Consider the following 19,497-nt stretch of genomic DNA (forward strand, 5'->3'; position numbering starts at 1 on the left):
TGATGAGGTTATGATAAAGATTATATGATAGGATTATTTTAGGGTTGTATGATTAGATTAATATAATTATACCGACTCTATACTGGAATTATTATACGAGTTGTATACTGAGGTTATTATAGAGAGTCGACACTGATGAACAGCTCTGCAGCCATCCACAACATGGCGACCCCTTGTCTAACTCGCCACTCGTAGCATGGCTGCCGGACAACCACAAGATGGCGCTACAGTCACGTGTTCCGCTTTCGGCTGCCATTCCCAATGTGGTCGCCGGATGTCGCACTGTGTCGCTCTCTTGGTGACGCATTGTCGGTGACCGGCAGCGGGAAGATGGCTGAGGGAGAGCGGGCGGCGGAGACCGGAGGAGGAGAGGACGGCGGCGGCGGGGAGATGACGGCGGAGGAGCTGAAGGAGCAGGCGAACGAGTACTTCCGGGGTAATGACGTCACAGAGCCCGGGCTCCTCATGTGGGGTCCAGCGAGGCCAAATCTGTATAGTTACCGAGGACATCTTATATACGGTGTACTGCAAGTCCCAGAACCTGTCACCATACATCTAGGGTACTACAAGTCCCAGCATCTCCTGTCACCTTATATCCAGTGTACTACAAGTCCCAGCATCTCCTGTCACCTTATATCCAGTGTACTACAAGTCCCAGCATCTCCTGTCACCTTATATCCAGTGTACTACAAGTCCCAGCATCTCCTGTCACCTTATATCCAGTGTACTACAAGTCCCAGCATCTCCTGTCACCTTATATCCATTGTACTACAAGTCCCAACATCTCCTGTCACCTTATATCCATTGTACTACAAGTCCCAGCATCTCCTGTCACCTTATATCCAGTGTACTACAAGTCCCAGCATCTCCTGTCACCTTATATCCTGTGTACTACAAGTCCCAGCATCTCCTGTCACCGTATATCCAGTGTACTACAAGTCCCAGAACCTCTGTCACCATATATCCAGTGTACTACAAGTCCCAGCATCTCCCGTCACCTTATATCCAGTGTACTACAAGTCCCAGCATCTCCTGCCACCTTATATCCAGTGTACTACAAGTCCCAGGATCTCCTGTCACCTTATATCCAGTGTACTACAAGTCCCAGGATCTCCTGTCACCTTATATCCAGTGTACTACAAGTCCCAGCATCTCCTGTCACCTTATATCCAGTGTACTACAAGTCCCAGCATCTCCTGTCACCTTATATCCAGTGTACTACAAGTCCCAGCATCTCCTGTCACCTTATATCCAGTGTACTACAAGTCCCAGGATCTCCTGTCACCTTATATCCAGTGTACTACAAGTCCCAGGATCTCCTGTCACCTTATATCCAGTGTACTACAAGTCCCAGCATCTCCTGTCACCTTATATCCAGTGTACTACAAGTCCCAGCATCTCCTGTCACCTTATATCCAGTGTACTACAAGTCCCAGCATCTCCTGTCACCTTATATCCAGTGTACTACAAGTCCCAGCATCTCCTGTCACCTTATATCCAGTGTACTACAAGTCCCAGCATCTCCTGTCACCTTATATCCAGTGTACTACAAGTCCCAGCTCCCTGTGAGTAGGTTTAGTATGTGGGCGGAGCTCATCACTGATTGGCTGTCCTCTGTTTCCCTACAGTGAAGGACTATGACCGGGCCGTACAGTATTACACCCAGGCCATCGCCCTCAGCCCAAACAATGCAATTTACTATGGAAACCGCAGCCTGGCGTATCTCCGTACCGAGTGTTACGGTTATGCCCTGGCCGACGCCTCCCGCGCCATCCAGCTCGATGCCAAATACATAAAAGGCTACTACAGGCGGGCGGCCAGCAACATGGCACTCGGGAAGCTGAAGGCAGCACTGAAAGACTACGAGACGGTCAGACCCCTCCCCTTGCCTGTTGTCTCCTTCAGACCCCTCCCCTTGCCTGTTGTCTCCTTCAGACCCCTCCCCTTGCCTGTTGTCTCCTTCAGACCCCTCCCCTTGCCTGTTGTCTCCTTCAGACCCCTCCCCTTGCCTGTTGTCTCCTTCAGACCCCTCCCCTTGCCTGTTGTCTCCTTCAGACCCCTCCCCTTGCCTGTTGTCTCCTTCAGACCCCTCCCCTTGCCTGTTGTCTCCTTCAGACCCCTCCCCTTGCCTGTTGTCTCCTTCAGACCCCTCCCCTTGCCTGTTGTCTCCTTCAGACCCCTCCCCTTGCCTGTTGTCTCCTTCAGACCCCTCCCCTTGCCTGTTGTCTCCTTCAGACCCCTCCCCTTGCCTGTTGTCTCCTTCAGACCCCTCCCCTTGCCTGTTGTCTCCTTCAGACCCCTCCCGCCTGTTGTCTGCCCCCAGACCCCTCCCACCGGTTGTCTGCCCCCAGACCCCTCCCACCTGTTGTCTTCCCCCAGACCCCTCCCACCTGTTGTCTCCTTCAGACCCCTCCCCTTGACTGTTGTCTCCTTCAGACCCCTCCCCTTGACTGTTGTCTCCTTCAGACCCCTCCCCTTGACTGTTGTCTCCTTCAGACCCCTCCCCTTGACTGTTGTCTCCTTTTGCCTGTTGTCTGCCCCAGACCCCTCCCACCTGTTGTCTGCCCCAGACCCCTCCCATCTTTTGTCTCCTCCAGACCCCTCCTCCTTCTTGTTGTCTCCCAAACCTCTCCCCCTGCCTTTTGTCTCCTTCAGACCCCACCCCCTGCCTGTTGTCTCCTCCAGACCCCACCCCTGCCTGTTGTCTCCTCCAGACCCCACCCCCTGCCTGTTGTCTCCTCCAGACCCCACCCCCTGCCTGTTGTCTCCTCCAGACCCCACCCCCTGCCTGTTGTCTCCTCCAGACCCCACCCCCTGCCTGTTGTCTCCTCCAGACCCCACCCCCTGCCTGTTGTCTCCTCCAGACCCCACCCCCTGCCTGTTGTCCCTCCCTCCCTGTCTCTTGTCACCCCTTCCTGAGACACTTCCTGTCTCTCGTCCACCCCTGTCCTTGGTCTCACCCGTCTCTCTTCTCGCCCACAGGTGGTGAAGGTCCGGCCTCATGATAAGGACGCTCAGATGAAGTTCCAGGAGTGCAGTAAGATGGTGCGACAGAAAGCGTTTGAGCGAGCGATCGCCTCCGACCAACACAACCGCTCGGTGGTCGATTCTCTGGACATAGAGGGAATGAGTGAGTGATATGTGGAGACAGTGAGGGGGCAGGGCAATGAGTGCTGCAGGGGCGGGACAGTGAGAGCTGCAGGGGTGGGCCAGTGAGAGCTGCAGGGGCGGGACAGTGAGAGCTGCAGGGGCGGGCCAGTGAGAGCTGCAGGGGCGGGACAGTGAGAGCTGCAGGGGCGGGCCAGTGAGAGCTGCAGGGGCGGGCCAGTGAGAGCTGCAGGGGGCGGGCCAGTGAGAGCTGCAGGGGGCGGGCCAGTGAGAGCTGCAGGGGGCGGGCCAGTGAGAGCTGCAGGGGGCGGGCCAGTGAGAGCTGCAGGGGGCGGGCCAGTGAGAGCTGCAGGGGGCGGGCCAGTGAGAGCTGCAGGGGGCGGGCCAGTGAGAGCTGCAGGGGGCGGGCCAGTGAGAGCTGCAGGGGGCGGGCCAGTGAGAGCTGCAGGGGGCGGGCCAGTGAGAGCTGCTGGGGGCGGGCCAGTGAGAGCTGCTGGGGGCGGGACAGTGAGAGCTGCAGGGGGCGGGACAGTGAGAGCTGCAGGGGGCGGGACAGTGAGAGCTGCAGGGGGCGGGACAGTGAGAGCTGCAGGGGCGGGACAGTGAGAGCTGCAGGGGGCGGGACAGTGAGAGCTGCAGGGGGCGGGACAGTGAGAGCTGCAGGGGGCGGGACAGTGAGAGCTGCAGGGGGCGGGACAGTGAGAGCTGCAGGGGGCGGGACAGTGAGAGCTGCAGGGGCTGCTCTCCGCAAGTGGAGTAGTAAGTACATACACACATAGCAGAGGCTGTTCTCTATACATGGAGCAGTGGGTACATGTTGTCCCCCCTGAAATGTTTCTAGAAAATGAAGTATTTCTCACAGAAAAGGATTGCAGTAACACAGGTTTTGCTATACACATGTTTATTCCCTTTGTGTGTATTGGAACTAAACCAAAAAAAGGGAGGAAAAAAAGCAAATTGGACATAATGTCACCAAACTCCAAAAATGGTCTGGACAAAATTATTGGCCCCTTAACTTAATATTTGGTTGCACGCCCTATGGAAAAAATAACTGAAATCAGTGTCTTCCTATAACCATCAATAAGCTTCTTACACCTTGAGGATTTTGGTTACTCAAGTTCCTAGGTCTCCTCCATAGTGGGGTCCTCCTGGGTCTCCTCCATAGTGGGGTCCTCCTGGGTCTCCTCCATAGTGGGGTCCTCCTGGGTCTCCTCCATAGTGGGGTCCTCCTGGGTCTCCTCCATAGTGGGGTCCTCCTGGGTCTCCTCCATAGTGGGGTCCTCCTGGGTCTCCTCCATAGTGGGGTCCTCCTGGGTCTCCTCCATAGTGGGGTCCTCCTGGGTCTCCTCCATAGTGGGGTCCTCCTGGGTCTCCTCCATAGTGGGGTCCTCCTGGGTCTCCTCCATAGTGGGGTCCTCCTGGGTCTCCTCCATAGTGGGGTCCTCCTGGGTCTCCTCCATAGTGGGGTCCTCCTGGGTCTCCTCCATAGTGGGGTCCTCCTGGGTCTCCTCCATAGTGGGGTCCTCCTGGGTCTCCTCCATAGTGGGGTCCTCCTGGGTCTCCTCCATAGTGGGGTCCTCCTGGGTCTCCTCCATAGTGGGGTCCTCCTGGGTCTCCTCCATAGTGGGGTCCTCCTGGGTCTCCTCCATAGTGGGGTCCTCCTGGGTCTCCTCCATAGTGGGGTCCTCCTGGGTATCCTCCATAGTGGGGTCCTCCTGGGTCTCCTCCATAGTGGGGTCCTCCTGGGTCTCCTCCATAGTGGGGTCCTCCTGGGTCTCCTCCATAGTGGGGTCCTCCTGGGTCTCCTCCATAGTGGGGTCCTCCTAGGTCTCCTCCATAGTGGGGTCCTCCTGGGTCTCCTCCATAGTGGGGTCCTCCTGGGTCTCCTCCATAGTGGGGTCCTCCTGGGTCTCCTCCATAGTGGGGTCCTCCTGGGTCTCCTCCATAGTGGGGTCCTCCTGGTTCTCCTCCATAGTGGGGTCCTCCTGGGTCTCCTCCATAGTGGGGTCCTCCTGGATCTCCTCCATAGTGGGGTCCTCCTGGATCTCCTCCATAGTGGGGTCCTCCTGGGTCTCCTCCATAGCGTTTCATTTCATTTAAATGTCGCCGGATAGTTCACGCTGACACTGATGCTCCCTGAGCCTGCAGGACGGCTTGAATATCTTTGGAACTTGTTTGGGGCTGCTTATCCACCATCCGGACTATCCTGCGTTGACACCTTTCATCATTTTTTCTCTTCCGTCCACACCCAGGGAGATTATCTACAGGGCCATGGGTTGTAAACTTCTTGATAATGTCGCGCACTGTGGACAAAGGCAAATCTAGATCTCTGGAGATGGACTTGTAACCTTGAGATTGTTGATATTTTTCCACAATTTTGGTTCTCAAGTCCTCAGACTGTTCTCTTCTCCTCTTTCTGTCGTCCATGTTTAGTGTGGCACACACAGACACACAATGCAAAGACTAAGTGAACTTCTCTCCTTTTTATCTGCTTTCAGGTGTGATTTTTATATTGCCCCCACCTGTTACTTGCCCCAGGTGAGTACAAAGGGACATCACATGCTTGAAACAATCTTATTAATCCACAATTTTGAAAGGGGCCAATAATTTTGTCCAGCCCATTTTTGGAGTTTGGTGACATTATGTCCAATTTGCTTTTTTCCTCCCTTTTTTGGTTTAGTTCCAATAAACACAAAGGGAATAAACCTGTGTATAGCAAAACATGTGTTACTGCAATATATATATATATATATATATATATATATATATATATATATATACATACAGAGGAGAGGAGATCTATATATATAATACACAAAGGGAATAAACATGTGTATAGCAAAACCTGTGTTACTGCAATCCTTTCCTGTGAGGAATACTTCATCTTCTAGAAATATTTCAGGGGTGACATTTATGGCCATGGCTGTACATGGAGCAGTGGGTACGTGCCCCCCACACTGCCCCTCACTCTGTGCTTTCTCCCTCCAGCCATCGAGGACGAGTACACGGGGCCCCAGTTACAGAACGGAAAGGTCACTGTGGACTTTATGGTGGAATTAATGACATTTTATAAAGACCAGAAGAAGCTTCATAGAAAATGTGTCTACCAGGTAATGTCCTCCATGACGGCCGCTGATCTCCCTGCTCCCCTGTAGTGATGGCCGCTGATCTCCCTGCTCTCCTGTAGTGATGGCCACTGATCTCCCTGCTCCCCTGTAGTGATGACCGCTGATCTCCCTGTTCCCCTGTAGTGATGGCCGCTGATCTCCCTGCTCCCCTGTAGTGATGGCCGCTGATCTCCCTGCTCCCCTGTAGTGATGACCGCTGATCTCCCTGCTCTCCTGTAGTGATGACCGCTGATCTCCCTGCTCTCCTGTAGTGATGGCCGCTGATCTCCCTGCTCTCCTGTAGTGATGACCACTGATCTCCCTGCTCCCCTGTAGTGATGGCGGCTGATCCCCCTGCTCTCCTGTAGTGATGGCCGCTGATCTCCCTGCTCCCCTGTAGTGATGACCGCTGATCTCCCTGCTCCCCTGTAGTGATGACCGCTGATCTCCCTGCTCCCCTGTAGTGATGGCCGCTGATCTCCCTGCTCCCCTGTAGTGATGACTGCTGATCTCCCTGCTCCCCTGTAGTGATGACCGCTGATCTCCCTGCTCCCCTGTAGTGATGGCCGCTGATCTCCCTGCTCCCCTGTAGTGATGACCGCTGATCTCCCTGCTCCCCTGTAGTGATGACCGCTGATCTCCCTGCTATCTTGTAGTGATGGCCGCTGATCTCCGTTCCCTTTTAGTGTTGGGCGCTGATCTCCCTGTTCCCCTGTAGTGTTGACCGCTGATCTCCCTGTTCCCCTGTAGTGTTGGCCGCTGATCTCCCTGCTCCCCTGTAGTGATGGCCACTGATCTCCCTGCTCCCCTGTAGTGATGGCCGCTGATCTCCCTGCTCTCTTGAAGTGATGGCCGCTGATCTCCCTGCTCCCCTGTAGTGATGACCGCTGATCTCCCTGTTCCCCTGTAGTGTTGGCCGCTGATCTCCCTGTTCCCCTTTAGTGATGGCCGCTGATCTCCCTGCTCCCCTGTAGTGATGGCCGCTGATCTCCCTGCTCTCTTGAAGTGATGGCCGCTGATCTCTCTGCTCCCCTGTAGTGTTTGCTGCTGATCTCCCTGCTCCCCTGTAATGTTGGCTGCTGATCCCCTGTAGTGTTGGCTGCTGATCTCCCTGCTCTCTTGTAGTGTTGGCTGCTGATCCCCTGTAGTGTTGGCTGCTGATCCCCTGTAGTGTTGGCTGCTGATCCCCTGTAGTGTTGGCTGCTGATCCCCTGTAGTGTTGGCTGCTGATCCCCTGTAGTGTTGGCTGCTGATCCCCTGTAGTGTTGGCTGCTGCTCCCCTGTAGTGTTGGCTGCTGATCTCCCTGCTCCCCTGTAGTGTTGGCTGCTGATCCCCTGTAGTGTTGGCTGCTGATCCCCTGTAGTGTTGGCTGCTGATCTCCCTGCTCTCTTGTAGTGTTGGCTGCTGATCTCCCTACTCCCTTGTAGTGTTGGCTGCTGATCTCCCTGCTTCCTTTTAGTGTTGGGCGCTGATCTCCCTGTTCCCTTTTAGTTTTGGCTGCTGATCCCTTGTAGTGTTGGCCACTGATCACCCTGCTCTTTTGTAGTGTTGGCCGCTGATCACCCTGCTCTTTTGTAGTGTTGGCCGCTGATCACCCTGATCATGTGATCTCTGGTTTCTCTTTGTGTCCAGATACTTGTGCAGGTGAAGGAGATTCTGTCGCAGCTGCCCAGTCTGGTGGAGATCTCTCTAGAGAAGGTGAGTGTCCTCTGCAGGTGGTGGTGCCGCTAATCTTTACCTCACTGACGCTCTCTTTTCTTGACAGTCTCAGCAGGTGACGGTCTGCGGTGACACTCACGGACAATTCTACGACCTCATGAACATTTTCCATCTCAATGGCCTCCCCTCCGAGAGCAACCCATATGTATCCTTTACCTGAGTGACCCCTCAGAGCAAGTATGGGGCCCCCAGAATACTCTGCACCCCTCTCCCAGTATAGATACCATATTCTGTGTGTTTGTGCCTGAGCCCTGTCTACAGATATTTAATGGCGACTTTGTGGACCGCGGATCATTCTCAGTGGAGGTGATAGTGACGCTCTGCGGCTTCAAACTGCTATATCCTGCACATTTCCATCTGCTGCGCGGTAGGTACTCAGTGAGTACAGCCCTGGGGTATAATACAGGATATAACTCAGGATCAGTACAGGATAAGTAATGTAATGTATGTACACAGTGACCTCACCAGCAGAATAGTGAGTACAGCCCTGGGGTATAATACAGGATATAACTCAGGATCAGTACAGGATAAGTAATGTAATGTATGTACACAGTGACCTCACCAGCAGAATAGTGAGTCCAGCTCTGGAGTATAATACAGGATATAACTCAGGATCAGTACAGGATAAGTAATGTAATGTATGTACACAGTGACCTCACCAGCAGAATAGTGAGTGCAGCTCTGGAGTATAATACAGGATATATCTCAGGATCAGTACAGGATAAGTAATGTAATGTATGTACACAGTGACCCCACCAGCAGAATAGTGAGTACAGCTCTGGAGTATAATACAGGATATAACTCAGGATCAGTACAGGATAAGTAATGTATGTACACAGTGACCTCACCAGCAGAATAGCGAGTACAGCTCTGGAGTATAATACAGGATATAACTCAGGATCAGTACAGGATAAGTAATGTAATGTATGTACACAGTGACCTCACCAGCAGAATAGTGAGTACAGCTCTGGAGTATAATACAGGATATAACTCAGGATCAGTCCAGGATAAGTAATGTAATGTATGTACACAGTGACCTCACCAGCAGAATAGTGAGTACAGCTCTGGAGTATAATACAGGATATAAGTCAGGATCAGTACAGGATAAGTAATGTAATGTATGTACACAGTGACCTCACCAGCAGAATAGTGAGTACAGCTCTGGAGTATAATACAGGATATAACTCAGGATCAGTACAAGATAAGTAATGTAATGTATGTACACAGTGACCCCACCAGCAGAATAGTGAGTACAGCTCTGGAGTATAATACAGGATATAACTCAGGATCAGTACAGGATAAGTAATGTAATGTATGTACACAGTGACCTCACCAGCAGAATAGTGAGTGCAGCTCTGGAGTATAATACAGGATATAACTCAGGATCAGTACAGGATAAGTAATGTAATGTATGTACACAGTGACCTCACCAGCAGAATAGTGAGTACAGCTCTGGAGTATAATACAGGATATAACTCAGGATCAGTCCAGGATAAGTAATGTAATGTATGTACACAGTGACCTCACCAGCAGAATAGTGAGTACAGCTCTGGAGTATAATACAGGATATAAGTCAGGATCAGTACAGGATAAGTAATGTAATGTATGTACACAGTGACCTCACCAGCAGAATAGTGAGTACAGCTCTGGAGTATAATACAGGATATAACTCAGGATCAGTACAGGATAAGTAATGTAATGTATGTACACAGTGACCTCACCAGCAGAATAGTGAGTACAGCTCTGGAGTATAATACAGGATATAACTCAGGATCAGTACAAGATAAGTAATGTAATGTATGTACACAGTGACCCCACCAGCAGAATAGTGAGTACAGCTCTGGAGTATAATACAGGATATAACTCAGGATCAGAACAGGATAAGTAATGTAATATATGTACACAGTGACCTCACCAGCAGAATAGTGAGTACAGCTCTGGGGTATAATACAGGATATAACTCAGGATCAGTACAGGATAAGTAATGTAATGTATGTACACAGTGACCCCACCAGCAGAATAGTGAGTACAGCTCTGGAGTATAATACAGGATATAACTCAGGATCAGTACAGGATAAGTAATGTAATGTATGTACACAGTGACCTCACCAGCAGAATAGTGAGTGCATATATGAACTGGAGACATCTGTTGGGGGGGTTGAATACTTTTCTGTAATGGGGTGTCACTTTCCTTTTAACAGGAAACCATGAGACTGACACAATGAACCAAATGTATGGCTTTGAGGGAGAGGTGAAGGCCAAATACTCGAACCAGATGTTCCAGCTGTTCAGCGAGGTTTTCCAGTGGCTGCCGCTGTCAATGTGCATCAATCAGCGCGTCCTGGTGAGACCCTTATATTTCCGCTGCCGATGTCTTATACCCTACAGGCCCCTGGTTTACGTGAAACTCAACCCATATGCCCCCCCCCCCCCCCCCTCTCCTCAGATCATGCACGGGGGACTCTTCTCGGAGGACGGCGTCACCTTGGATCAGATTCGGAATATCGAACGGAACCGGCAGCCGCCTGACTCAGGTGGGTTCTTTAAAGTCACATGATCTCTGCCAGAGGTCTAGGCCAGTGTTTGCCAACCAGTGTGCCTCCAGCTGTTACAAAACTACAACTCCCAGCATGCCCGGACAGCCAACGGCTGTCCGGGCATGCTGGGAGTTGTAGTTTTGCAGCAGCTGGCGGCACCCTGGTTCGGAAATACTGTTCTAGATTGTGATTCTTTTTGTTTCTTCTTCAGGACCAATGTGCGACCTTCTGTGGTCCGATCCTCAGCCACAGGTATGGTAATCCCTGACGTTGCTCTGCACCATGCCCCATCTTTCCCTATCCTTCTCACTAGAGTAAATTCGATTCGTCACGAACTTCTCGGCTCGGCAGTTGATGACTTATCCTGCGTAAATTAGTTCAGCTTTCCGGTGCTTCGGTGGGCTGGAAAAGGTGGATAAAGTCCTAGGAGACTCTTTCCTAGGACTGTATCCACCTTTTCCAGCCCACCGGAGCACCTTAAAGCTGAACTAATTTACGCAGGAAAAGCCATCAACTGCCGAGCCGAGAAGTTCGTGACGAATCGAATTTACTGTAAGTTCGCTCATCTCTACTTCTCACTATACCACCCGGCCTCCCCCCTTCTCTGCCCACAGGATGGGCGATCCCCCAGTAAACGGGGTGTGAGCTGTCAGTTCGGCCCAGATGTCACCCGCAAGTTCTTGGAGGAGAACAGTCTCGATTACATTATCCGCAGTCACGAGGTGAAGGCCGAAGGCTATGAAGTGACCCACAATGGCCTCTGCGTGACCGTGTTCTCCGCTCCAAACTACTGGTAATTATACAGCGGTCGTCTCCTTTGGGGGAGATTTATCAAAACCTGTGTAGAGGAAGAGAGGTGCAGTTGCCCATAAGAACCAATCAGATCGCTGCTTTCATTTTTGAAGAGACCTGTAAAAAATGAAAGAAGCGATCTGATTGGTTGCCGTGGGCAACTGCACCGCTCTTCCTCTACACAGGTTTTGATAAATCTCCCCCTTTATGTATTTAAGGACTCGGACAATTTTATTTTTACGTTTTCGTTTTTTGCGCGAGCAGTTGTCCTTTGTAATGACATCACTCACTTTACCATAATATGTACGGCACAACCAAAAAAATACTATTTGTGTGGGGAAATTTTGAAGGTTTCGTTTTCACGCCGTACAATTTACGGTAAAAATGACGTGTGTTCTTTATTCTTTGGGTCAATACGATTAAAATGATACCCATGATTATACACTTTTCTATTACTGTTGCGCTTAAAAAAAAATCTCAAACTGTTTCACCAAATTAGTACGTTTAAAATCCCCCTATTTTGAAGACCTATAACTTTTCAGTTTTCCGTATAAGTGGCGGTGTGAGGGCTCATTTTTTTGCGCCGTGATCTGTACTTTTTATTAATACCATATTTGCTTTTATAAAACTTTTTATACTTTTTTTATAAAATTTTTTTTGGGAGAATAAAATGTTATAAAAAAGCAGCTATTTTTGACTTTTTTTTTTATTACGTTCACGCCGTTCACCGTACGGTATCATTAACATTTTATTTTAATAGTTCAGATATTTACGCACGTGGCGATACCAAATATGTATATAACTTTTTTTTTTTTACACTTTTTGGTGGTGATATAGGGGAAATGGGACAATTTACGTTTTTATTGGGGGAGGGGGGTTTTAAAATTTTTCTTACTGTTCATTTTTTACTTTTACACTTAAATAGTCCCCATTGGCGACTATAGCAATCATTCGATTGCTAATACTGGTCAGTGCTATGTATAGGGCATAGCACTGATCAGTGTTATCGGTCATCTTCTGCTCGATCGCAGACCAGAGCAGAAGACCCGTGGAAGGCAGCGGAGGCAGGTGAGGGGACCTCTGTCTGCCGTGCTGGATGATCGGATTGCCGCGGCAGCGCTGCGGGCGATCCGATCATCCATTCAAAGTACCGCAATGCTGCAGATGCCGTGATCAGCATTGATCACGGCATCTGATGGGTTAATGGTGGACATCCGCACCATTACGGGAGGGTCCCTGGCTGCGATCAACAGCCGGGACCTGCCGTGCATGACGCGGGCATTGCTCCGATGCTCGCGGTTATGCATAGGACGTAAATGTACGTCCTGGTGCGTTAAGTACCGCCTCACCAGGACGTACATTTATGTCCTGCGTCGTTAAGGGGTTAAAGGGGTACTGCACTGAAAACATCTTATCCCCTATCCAAAGGATAGGGGATAAGAGGTTACATTGCGGGAGTCCCGCCGCTGGGGACCCCTTATCTCCGGACGTCCGGAACACAGACGCTTGCAGCTTACGCGTTCGTGATGTCATGCAACGCCCCCTCCATTCATGCAAGTACATACCCGTCACGCCTCCTCCCATAGATGTGAATGGAGGGGGGCGTGGCAGCCGGCATCGGCATTAATCGGGCACGGAGCGGAGTTGGCTCCATGCACCGAATGACAGAAGTGCCACAGCGGAGATCGCAGAAGTCCCCAGCAGCGGGACCCCCGCGATCTAACATCATATCCCCTATTCTTTGGATAAGATGTTGTCAGCAGAGTGCCCCTTTAACCCCTTAAAGACGCAGGAATTATTAAAAGGGGAAAAGGGGGTGAATTAAACTTTTATTTGGGAAGGGGTTAATTCCCATTTATTAACATTTATGTTTACATTTTGCACGCTTGTTTTACTTCCCATAGGAGACTTACTTGGAATCTTTAGATTGTATGTACTGAACAGTGCCGTGCCATTGTTCAGCATTGATCAGTGTTATCGGCGCTCCATTGCTTCAGGCTGCCATGGCTTCCTGCAGAATTGGCGCACTGATCGAATGTCCTTAAGTGGTTAATTTCTGACACTTTTTTTTCTCCCCACAGTGACCAGATGGGTAATAAAGGAGCGTACATACATCTGAACGGCAAAGATTTAAAGCCCAAGTTCCACCAGTTTGATGCTGTGGTAAGTGCATCAATAGTATATACAGTAGTGTCTTGTTCCCCTCGGTATATACAGTAGTGTCTTGTTCTCCTCGGTATATACAGTAGTGTCTTGTTCCCCTCGGTATATACAGTAGTGTCTTGCTCCCCTCGGTATATACAGTAGTGTCTTGTTCTCCTCGGTATATACAGTAGTGTCTTGTTCCCCTCGGTATATACAGTAGTGTCTTGCTCCCCTCGGTATATACAGTAGTGTCTTGTTCCCCTCGGTATATACAGTAGTGTCTTGTTCTCCTCGGTATATACAGTAGTGTCTTGTTCCCCTCGGTATATACAGTAGTGTCTTGTTCCCCTCGGTATATACAGTAGTGTCTTGTTCTCCTCGGTATATACAGTAGTGTCTTGCTCCCCTCGGTATATACAGTAGTGTCTTGTTCCCCTCGGTATATACAGTAGTGTCTTGTTCTCCTCGGTATATACAGTAGTGTCTTGTTCTCCTCGGTATATACAGTAGTGTCTTGTTCTCCTCGGTATATACAGTAGTGTCTTGTTCTCCTCGGTATATACAGTAGTGTCTTGCTCCCCTCGGTATATACAGTAGTGTCTTGTTCCCCTCGGTATATACAGTAGTGTCTTGTTCCCCTCGGTATATACAGTAGTGTCTTGTTCCCCTCGGTATATACAGTAGTGTCTTGTTCCCCTCGGTATATACAGTAGTGTCTTGTTCTCCTCGGTATATACAGTAGTGTCTTGTTCTCCTCGGTATATACAGTAGTGTCTTGTTCTCCTCGGTATATACAGTAGTGTCTTGTTCCCCTCGGTATATACAGTAGTGTCTTGTTCCCCTCGGTATATACAGTAGTGTCTTGTTCCCCTCGGTATATACTGTAGTGTCTTGTTCTCCTCGGTATATACAGTAGTGTCTTGTTCCCCTCGGTATATACAGTAGTGTCTTGGTCTCCTCGGTATATACAGTAGTGTCTTGCTCCCCTCGGTATATACAGTAGTGTCTTGCTCCCCTCGGTATATACAGTAGTGTCTTGCTCCCCTCGGTATATACTGTAGTGTCTTGTTCCCCTCGGTATATACTGTAGTGTCTTGTTCCCCTCGGTATATACAGTAGTGTCTTGTTCCCCTCGGTATATACAGTAGTGTCTTGTTCTCCTCGGTATATACAGTAGTGTCTTGCTCCCCTCGGTATATACAGTAGTGTCTTGCTCCCCTCGGTATATACAGTAGTGTCTTGCTCCCCTCGGTATATACAGTAGTGTCTTGCTCCCCTCGGTATATACAGTAGTGTCTTGTTCTCCTCGGTATATACAGTAGTGTCTTGTTCCCCTCGGTATATACAGTAGTGTCTTGTTCTCCTCGGTATATACAGTAGTGTTTTGTTCTCCTCGGTATATACAGTAGTGTCTTGTTCTCCTCGGTATATACAGTAGTGTCTTGTTCTCCTCGGTATATACAGTAGTGTCTTGTTCTCCTCGGTATATACAGTAGTGTCTTGCTCCCCTCGGTATATACAGTAGTGTTTTGTTCCCCTCGGTATATACAGTAGTGTCTTGTTCTCCTCGGTATATACAGTAGTGTCTTGTTCTCCTCGGTATATACAGTAGTGTCTTGTTCCCCTCGGTGTATACAGTAGTGTCTTGTTCCCCTCGGTATATACAGTAGTGTCTTGTTCTCCTCGGTATATACAGTAGTGTCTTGCTCCCCTCGGTATATACTGTAGTGTCTTGCTCCCCTCGGTATATACAGTAGTGTCTTGCTCCCCTCGGTATATACAGTAGTGTCTTGCTCCCCTCGGTATATACAGTAGTGTCTTGTTCTCCTCGGTATATACAGTAGTGTCTTGTTCTCCTCGGTATATACAGTAGTGTCTTGTTCTCCTCGGTATATACAGTAGTGTCTTGCTCCCCTCGGTATATACAGTAGTGTCTTGCTCCCCTCGGTATATACAGTAGTGTCTTGTTCCCCTCGGTATATACAATAGTGTCTTGTTCCCCTCGGTATATACAGTAGTGTCTTGTTCTCCTCGGTATATACAGTAGTGTCTTGTTCTCCTCGGTATATACAGTAGTGTCTTGTTCTCCTCGGTATATACAGTAGTGTCTTGTTCTCCCCGGTATACACAGTAGTGTCTTGTTCCCCTCGGTATATACAGTAGTGTCTTGTTCCCCTCGGTATATACAGTAGTGTCTTGCTCCCCTCGGTATATACAGTAGTGTCTTGCTCCCCTCGGTATATACAGTAGTGTCTTGTTCTCCTCGGTATATGCAGTAGTGTCTTGTTCTCCTCGGTATATACAGTAGTGTCTTGTTCTCCTCGGTATATACAGTAGTGTCTCGTTCCCCTCGGTGTATACAGTAGTGTCTTGTTCCCCTCGGTGTATACAGTAGTGTCTTGCTCCCCTCGGTATATGCAGTAGTGTCTTGCTCCCCTCGGTATATACAGTAGTGTCTTGCTCCCCTCGGTATATACAGTAGTGTCTTGCTCCCCTCGGTATATACAGTAGTGTCTTGTTCTCCTCGGTATATACAGTAGTCTTGTTCTCCTGGGTATATACAGTAGTGTCTTGTTCTCCTCGGTATATACAGTAGTGTCTTGCTCCCCTCGGTATATACAGTAGTGTCTTGCTCCCCTCGGTATATGCAGTAGTGTCTTGCTCCCCTCGGTATATACAGTAGTGTCTTGCTCCCCTCGGTATATACAGTAGTGTCTTGCTCCCCTCGGTATATACAGTAGTGTCTTGCTCCCCTCGGTATATACAGTAGTGTCTTGTTCCCCTCGGTATATACAGTAGTGTCTTGTTCTCCTCGGTATATACAGTAGTGTCTTGTTCTCCTCGGTATATACAGTAGTGTCTTGTTCTCCTCGGTATATACAGTAGTGTCTTGCTCCCCTCGGTATATACAGTAGTGTCTTGCTCCCCTCGGTATATACAGTAGTGTCTTGCTCCCCTCGGTATATACAGTAGTGTCTTGCTCCCCTCGGTATATACAGTAGTGTCTTGCTCCCCTCGGTATATACAGTAGTGTCTTGTTCTTGGTATATACAGTAGTGTCTTGTTCTTGGTATATACAGTAGTGTCTTGTTCTCCTCGGTATATACAGTAGTGTCTTGCTCCCCTCGGTATATACAGTAGTGTCTTGCTCCCCTCGGTATATACAGTAGTGTCTTGCTCCCCTCGGTATATACAGTAGTGTCTTGCTCCCCTCGGTATATACAGTAGTGTCTTGCTCCCCTCGGTATATACAGTAGTGTCTTGCTCCCCTCGGTATATACAGTAGTGTCTTGCTCCCCTCGGTATATACAGTAGTGTCTTGCTCCCCTCGGTATATACTGTAGTGTCTTGCTCCCCTCGGTATATACAGTAGTGTCTTGCTCCCCTCGGTATATACAGTAGTGTCTTGCTCCCCTCGGTATATACAGTAGTGTCTTGTTCTCCTCGGTATATACAGTAGTGTCTTGCTTCCCTCGGTATATGCCATAGTCTGTACATTTGCCTTTTGTAATGATCATTATTTGATCTGTATTAGGAGCTGTTCACACTTGCGCTCGGGCTGCATTATACCCAGTAATAATCAGCTGTGAGGTGTGAACAGGGCCTAAGCCCCCCCATTCATACATCCAGTAACTGTACCCCGCGCCTCTCTCCACAGCCGCACCCCAATGTAAAGCCCATGATGTACGCCAACTCGCTGCTCCAGCTGGGAATGATGTGAGGAGGACCCCGCTGAGTCCGTGTATCTGAGCAGCTGCCCCCCAGGCGGAGAGTCATAGGGGCTCTCCCAGTATTTGCCCCAGTTCCTTCCGGAGCCTGAGGGGGGCAATAAAGAAACAAGAGGAATATTTTTATTACTGTATAAGAGAAGACGAGCGGTGGGGGGGAGAGTGGGGCGCGTGTTGTCTGTGTGCGATGTGTGACTGTGTGTGCGTGTGTGGGGGGGCCGTGTAAGCTACAAAACGCACAATAATCCTGCTGCCCCTCCCCTCCTGCATATCCTGTGTCTCCTCCATGCCCCGCCCCCTGCGCTGTCTGTAATTACTTTGCTTCTAATAAAGGTTCTGATTACACCACAGCCGACCTTGTGTCCGTATACAGATCAGATCATGTGATGCTCATCAACGTGGGGGTAATTTACATAAAAACAAAGGAGCTAAACAGTCTGCCCACACGTGGCTCCTCCCACTTATTATGATCAGTAGTAATTAATTAATATTGGCACAGATAAGACCGGTTACCCAGGAGTGCAGCATAAGGTCGGGTTCACACCATAGAATTCCAGTGCAGCAGAATCCAATTGCTGGTAATGGAATTGTGCTGCCCAGTGCACATTACAGAACATGATCAATTCTGCCGCCAAAAGAATCAACTTGTTCCGGCAGAATACCCTCCACAGACATCTATGGGAATAACAATGTGTGGTCCTAGCAGCGTCCAGAGCTTCCTAAGTGTGAACCTGGCCTTACTCAGTGATCAGTTTTCTGTGGACCAATATCATGGTAAATCCATATTAGATAGGAAAATCCAGTGATCTAAGCGACTTGGAACAAGGCCAGGTCATCAGGTCAGTGGAGAAACATGTCCTGGTCAGATGGATCCAGATCTCTATAGAGAAACATGTCCTGATCAGATGGATCCAGATCTCTATAGAGAAACATGGCCTGGTCAGATTGATCCAGATCTCTATAGAGAAACATGTCCTGATCAGATGGATCCAGATCTCTATAGAGAAACATGTCCTGGTCAGATGGATCCAGATCTCTATAGAGAAACATGTCCTGATCAGATGGATCCAGATCTCTATAGAGAAACATGGCCTGGTCAGATTGATCCAGATCTCTATAGAGAAACATGGCCTGGTCAGATGGATCCAGATCTCTATAGAGAAACATGTCCTGGTCAGATGGATCCAGATCTCTATAGAGAAACATGGCCTGGTCAGATGGATCCAGATCTCTGTGGAGAAACATGTCCTGGTCAGATGGATCCAGATCTCTATAGAGAAACATGGCCTGGTCAGATGGATCCAGATCTCTATAGAGAAACATGGCCTGGTCAGATGGATCCAGATCTCTATAGAGAAACATGGCCTGGTCAGATGGATCCAGATCTCTATAGAGAAACATGGCCTGGTCAGATGGATCCAGATCTCTATAGAGAAACATGTCCTGGTCAGATGGATCCAGATCTCTATAGAGAAACATGGCCTGGTCAAATGGATCCAGATCTCTATAGAGAAACATGGCCTGATCAGATGGATCCAGATCTCTATAGAGAAACATGGCCTGGTCAGATGGATCCAGATCTCTACAGAGAAACATGGCCTGGTCAGATGGATCCAGATCTCTATAGAGAAACATGGCCTGATCAGATGGATCCAGATCTCTATAGAGAAACATGTCCTGATCAGATGGATATAGATCTCTATAGAGAAACATGACCTGGTCAGATGGATATAGATCTCTATAGAGAAACATGGCCTGATCAGATGGATCCAGATCTCTATAGAGAAACATGGCCTGATCAGATGGATCCAGATCTCTATAGAGAAACATGTCCTGGTCAGATGGATATAGATCTCTATAGAGAAACATGGCCTGATCAGATGGATCCAGATCTCTATAGAGAAACATGTCCTGGTCAGATGGATCCAGATTTCTGTAGAGAAACATGTCCTGGTCAGATGGATCCAGATCTCTATAGAGAAACATGTCCTGGTCAGATGGATATAAATCTCTGTAGAGAAACATGGCCTGGTCAGATGGATCCAGATCTCTATAGAGAAACATGTCCTGGTCAGATGGATATAGATCTCTATAGAGATACATGACCTGGTCAGATGGATCCAGATCTCTATAGAGAAACATGTCCTGGTCAGATGGATCCAGATCTCTATAGAGAAACATGGCCTGGTCAGATGGATCCAGATCTCTATAGAGAAACATGGACTGGTCAGATGGATCCAGATCTCTATAGAGAAACATGGCCTGATCAGATGGATCCAGATCTCTATAGAGAAACGTGGCCTGATCAGATGAATCCAGATCTCTATAGAGAAACATGGCCTGATCAGATGGATCCAGAT

At 49.1% G+C, this 19,497-nt stretch overlaps 1 protein-coding gene across 1 annotated transcript; it reads left to right on the plus strand.

Moving 5' to 3' along the window:
* The first annotated feature begins 226 nt into the window (after positions 1–226).
* On the plus strand, positions 227–17,487 carry PPP5C (protein phosphatase 5 catalytic subunit). The gene is made up of 13 exons (XM_056538613.1): positions 227–436; positions 1,629–1,870; positions 2,983–3,130; positions 6,097–6,218; positions 7,849–7,914; positions 7,982–8,080; positions 8,197–8,302; positions 10,137–10,279; positions 10,382–10,469; positions 10,684–10,724; positions 11,087–11,265; positions 13,346–13,427; positions 17,068–17,487. The coding sequence occupies exons 1-13, from the start codon at positions 262–264 to the stop codon at positions 17,128–17,130; spliced, it is 1,554 nt and encodes a 517-aa protein (XP_056394588.1). The 5' UTR covers positions 227–261; the 3' UTR covers positions 17,131–17,487.
* Positions 17,488–19,497: the final 2,010 nt, after the last annotated feature.

Source organism: Hyla sarda, chromosome 9 (assembly GCF_029499605.1).
Source record: "Hyla sarda isolate aHylSar1 chromosome 9, aHylSar1.hap1, whole genome shotgun sequence".
Taxonomy (NCBI): Eukaryota; Metazoa; Chordata; class Amphibia; order Anura; family Hylidae; genus Hyla; species Hyla sarda.